Genomic DNA, 4,568 nt, shown 5'->3' on the forward strand with positions numbered 1-4,568 from the left:
TCACTGGCCCAGTCCTCTTCCCGGCATCGCCAGAGTTTCCTGAGGAAGACTTCCCTCACGTTCATCCAGCTCAGGAAAGTCCCGCAGAGCCCTCTGGAGAACCAGCTTCAGGGTCTGCCGCCGCTTCCGCCATCGCTGCCTAAAGGAGCCAACGAAGAAGTAAACGATGGGATCGGCGCAGCTGCTGACACAGGACAGGTTAAGATGACAGGAGATCGCATCGAAACCATGGTGAATCCAGGTTAAGAGGAATCAGTCGATGCCGAAGGGCAGGCCGCAGAGGAGGAAGACCAGCACCGTGAACACGACGGTCACGTGCAGCCTGGTCAGCTGCACCCGCTGGGAGCCACACAGCAGTCTGGTCAGCAGGGCCAGGCTGGACCCAGAGAGAAGCACAAATAAGAAAATCAGCCACGCGGCAGTGATGAGATTAAACACTGGACACCAATCATCATCGTGCAAATCCCTAAACAGGAAGCCGCAGTAATTCCCTTCCAGGATGCTCAGCAGCGGGGACAGGGCCCAGAGCAGAGCACACGTGACAGCTGACATGTGTTTGGGCCGGCGGCAGCGGTACCAGCTGGGCCACAGGACGGACAGGCAGCGCTCGGTGCTGACGATGCTAAGAAAGCTCAGGCCTGTGACGAGGGCAAAGATGACACAGTGATGAAAAAGCTAGGGATGTCAATGGAGACGGCATGGAAGTAGTTGATGAGTGCATTCAGGCAATCTATGAATTGGTGGCAGAGGAAGAGGAAGTTGGCTCCCGCCAGGTTGAGGATGTAGATGGAGAATGCTTTTCTCCGCATGTGGAAGCCCAGGAGCCATTGCACAATGGCGTTTCCTGCCAGCCCAACCATGGCAATGGTAAAGACCGGAACCCCCGGATCAGGGTCACCGTGCCATGTTTAGGAAAGGTCCCGTCGCTTCCATTCACTGGCATGTGTTCTGTTCCCCAGGCTGACAGTTGTAGCTGTGCTCAGAATCCCTCCACTGGTGTCTCTGGAACACAGACAAAATTTAAGCAACTGCTGTATGATCACTGTTTGTCAAGGTCACCCTGCTATGTGGGAATTACTGTCCTAAATTACAGAGGAGGGAAATGGAGGCTTATAGAGATTAAGATACTTCCGGAAGACCACGCAGCCTTGTATCCTGGAACCTAGATTCAAACCCAGTTCTCTCTGTCTCTAAAGCCCAAGCTCTCTCTACTATAACACGGACGCTCTATTGACGTGGGACTATTCCGTGGTCTGAATACCTCTGCTCACCATCCTAAGCCATGTCATATCTGCGGGAGGCCAGAGGACAGAAGTCTGAATAGGCTGTGTTGATGACAAGAAGACTCTGAGTGCAGCATTCCTTCTGCTCTGGGACAATGGCTTCTGCTCAGGGGCAGGCAGTCAGAAGCCCCAAGGCAATCTCACTGACTGAGAGTGGTCCACCCGCTAGGGAGGAAGGTGATCATAATTTAGGGTCATGAAGGGACCGTGACATCTTGCTCTGATATGAGGATGCCCAAGCCTCTTGGGCTAGCAGTGGCTCAGTGTGTAGGTTTTATGAGGACGGAAAGTGCTTTACTCTTGTTTATTGCTGTGTCCCTGGGGCCTAACTCTGTGTCACAATGGGGTAGTCAAGAATTTTTTAATTCACAAATAAATGAATAAATAGATAAGGATCCTAAGGGGAGTGAAAAATTTGAATTCAATGTAATATAAAATTTTTAATAAAATCAGTCACCAGAAAACACATATGTAAAGAAAAGAGGAAAATGTCATTGCTCATTATTCCATCTGTGAAAAGCTTTGGTGTGTTTCAAAGAATTCTTTATGCCTGCATAGAAAACGAATGATGGTCTTTATAATGTCTCCACCCAGGGAGGGTCAGTATATCGCTTTAGTGAGCAACTAGAAGATTTAAGTACATAATTTTTGGAGAAATTCAGGACTAAATTTAATTTCTCTGCAATTCAGAGGAGAAAAAGGCAAGGTTGGGAAGGAGAGAGAGATGTGGCAATGGATCTGAAGAGAGATAGTTGACACAGAAATATAGAAGAGGGATTGTTAAGTGATTTTTCTATGAGATATAGAAAAATATCTCCCCACCTATTCTCCCCAATGTGATTTGGAGCAGAGATTTTCTTGCAGATTAAAGCATTTGTGTAAGAGAATTGTTTGGGAGGGTCAGGGGTTTAAGAAGTGTTTATTTCCAGTTTATGAAGAGTTTTGGGTGAAAAGAGAGATGCTCTTGCAGAATTCAGGCCAAAAACAAGGACCAACTCACACATAGGTGAAGAGAGGCAGCTGATCAAGTGCTTACTTGGTATTACCTCTTTGAACCCTGTAAATAGCCCTACGAGGCCAGTACTGTTCTTATTCCCATCTTGCATATGAGAAAACAAAAGCAAAAAGGGGTTGCGTGATATGCTCCAGGTCTCATGAGTGGAAGAGTCTGGGTCTGAACCCATGGGTCTGTGTCAGAGTCTTCACCCATCATCAGCCCTGCAGCCCCACTATCAGGGTGTGTTCATTACACATGGGGAGTTGTGGGGGGAAGAAGCAACTCCAAGGATCAAATCTAAAACGGCAATTCACTTGTGTGTTTTATTAAACTAGCATAGGTACATTTTGTAAGTAACAAGGAAGTGAAGCCCATCCAGTATATAAAAGAAGAGGTAGGTGGGAAATAGCTGGGAACAGATCCTAGAGCCCAAGAGCCCCTTCTGGCCTCTGAATAGGCTCAAGCAGTCCAGACTGGCCAATACACACACAGGGCAGGTGTGTCAGGATAGGTGAAGGCAGGACCATCTGGCTGCAGAGGTGGCATCGAGGACTGAATTATCCACCACTTTTACTTCCTGTAGTCCTGATTGGACTAATGAGGAGATGGAGGAAAACCACAATCTTTTTTGTGCTGTCTTATAGCACCGTGGGCTTTTTATTTATGGAACTGAACACAATTTATAGCTCTAATTTTTAAGTGTGTGTATCTTTGTTTTCTTCGTCTCCATTTTTAAACTCAATGCTCAGTGATGCCTAGACATGTCTGTTTTTTTTTTTAATTAATATTGTTGACTATTGTTTCCCTAGCATCTAGTATATGTTACCTAGACACCATCTATTATAGTATCCTTATTTAACATAGGAAGAAGTTGATGCTGAAAGAGCCAAAGATTTTCCTGAGATCACATCGTGAACAGCAGGTCCAATACCAGCCCTGCTCTCCCGAAGCCATGCCTGAGGCTCCCCACGATTCGTCGACACATCACGGGAGGAACATCTGAGAAAAATCTTCAATTGAAATCAGAATTTGAGACAGATTCAGGGGTGAAGCCTAGTTCCTGAGGGAGGCTTGTCAAGGTGCTAGACAGACCCTGTGATTTCCTGTACAGGGACCTGTTTGCAAATGAGAGTGTGGAGTTCTCTGAGTCAGGATCCCTCAGGAGATGTTTCTCAACACTTGGTCTGACTCTACTCCTATCATATCTCAACCTCTGTCCCTCTCCACACCATCTGGTACCCGTCCCTGCAAGCGATTGTTGTTCTGGAGCCTTTTGCTGCCAACTGTGCACCTGGGCAGCAATGCCCAGCAAAGTGAGCCTGAGCTGAGAGGCTTTATAACTAAGAATGAAGCACAACCTCCTTATTTGTCATTCAAGGCCCTCTGGGCCTGTCTCGCCTTTTTACTTTATTGTAGTCGTAATACATGCAGGTTTGCATTTTCTTTCCAGTTGACATAGGTGTGTATCAAATAAATGGTAAAAGTCTACTTGAGTCCTATTCTCTAGCAGAAACAACTTGTTTCAGTTTTTCCTAGACCTTCTTTTCTTCGTTATAGTTATAGATTTGAATAGTAAACAAAAATTTCTATTTTTTAATTTATCAGTGTTTATGGCATGATCAATTGACTTCCCATTTAAGATGTAAAAATTTTAGGATATGGCCAAGAATTTGGAATGATCAGTCTGCAAATTTATATAACTGTGATCAACATGTTAAGGATTCTAATGGAAAAGTGGAGAATATGCAAGAGCCGATAGACAATAGGAGCAGACAAATGGAAACTCTAAGAAAGAGAAAATGCTAAAAATAAAAAGATTGTAGCAGAAATGAAGAATGCCTTTGATGGGCTCATCTGTAGACTAGATACAGCCTTTGAAAGAATCATGATCCTCAAGATACGTTAATAGCATCCTCCGAAACCGAAAAGCAAAGAGAAAAAAAAGACTGAAAAACATGGAACAGAATGTTCAAGGGCTGTGGATTATTACAGATTGTGCAACATACATGTAATGGGAATACCAGAGGGGGAGAAAAGAGAGAAAGGAAGAGAAGACATCTAAAGTAATAGTGGCCAAAAGATTTCTGAATTGACAAGCATCAACCTGTAGATTCGAGTTGCTCAGAGAACACCAAGCAGTTTAACAACAACAACAACAACAACAACAACAAAAAAAAAAGAAAGAAAGAAAGAAAGAAAGAAAGAAAGAAAGAAAGAAAGAAAGAAAGAAAGAAGAAAAGGAAAGAAAGAAAAGATGTATATGGAAATATTCGATTTATTCTTGGGGC

The 4,568-nt window shown here is 44.4% G+C and overlaps 1 protein-coding gene across 1 annotated transcript; it reads right to left on the reverse strand.

Annotated features, from left to right (window-relative positions):
- Positions 1-872, reverse strand: LOC105303926 (mas-related G-protein coupled receptor member X2-like; the record flags this gene model as incomplete). The annotated part of the gene is given in 2 exon segments (XM_011377784.1): positions 1-647; positions 650-872. Coding segments are annotated over 2 exon segments (870 nt in total), but the record flags the coding sequence as incomplete, so codon positions are not given.
- Between the last annotated feature and the right edge of the window lie 3,696 nt (positions 873-4,568).

Source organism: Pteropus vampyrus, unplaced genomic scaffold (assembly GCF_000151845.1).
Source record: "Pteropus vampyrus isolate Shadow unplaced genomic scaffold, Pvam_2.0 Scaffold321, whole genome shotgun sequence".
NCBI classification, from domain to species: Eukaryota; Metazoa; Chordata; class Mammalia; order Chiroptera; family Pteropodidae; genus Pteropus; species Pteropus vampyrus.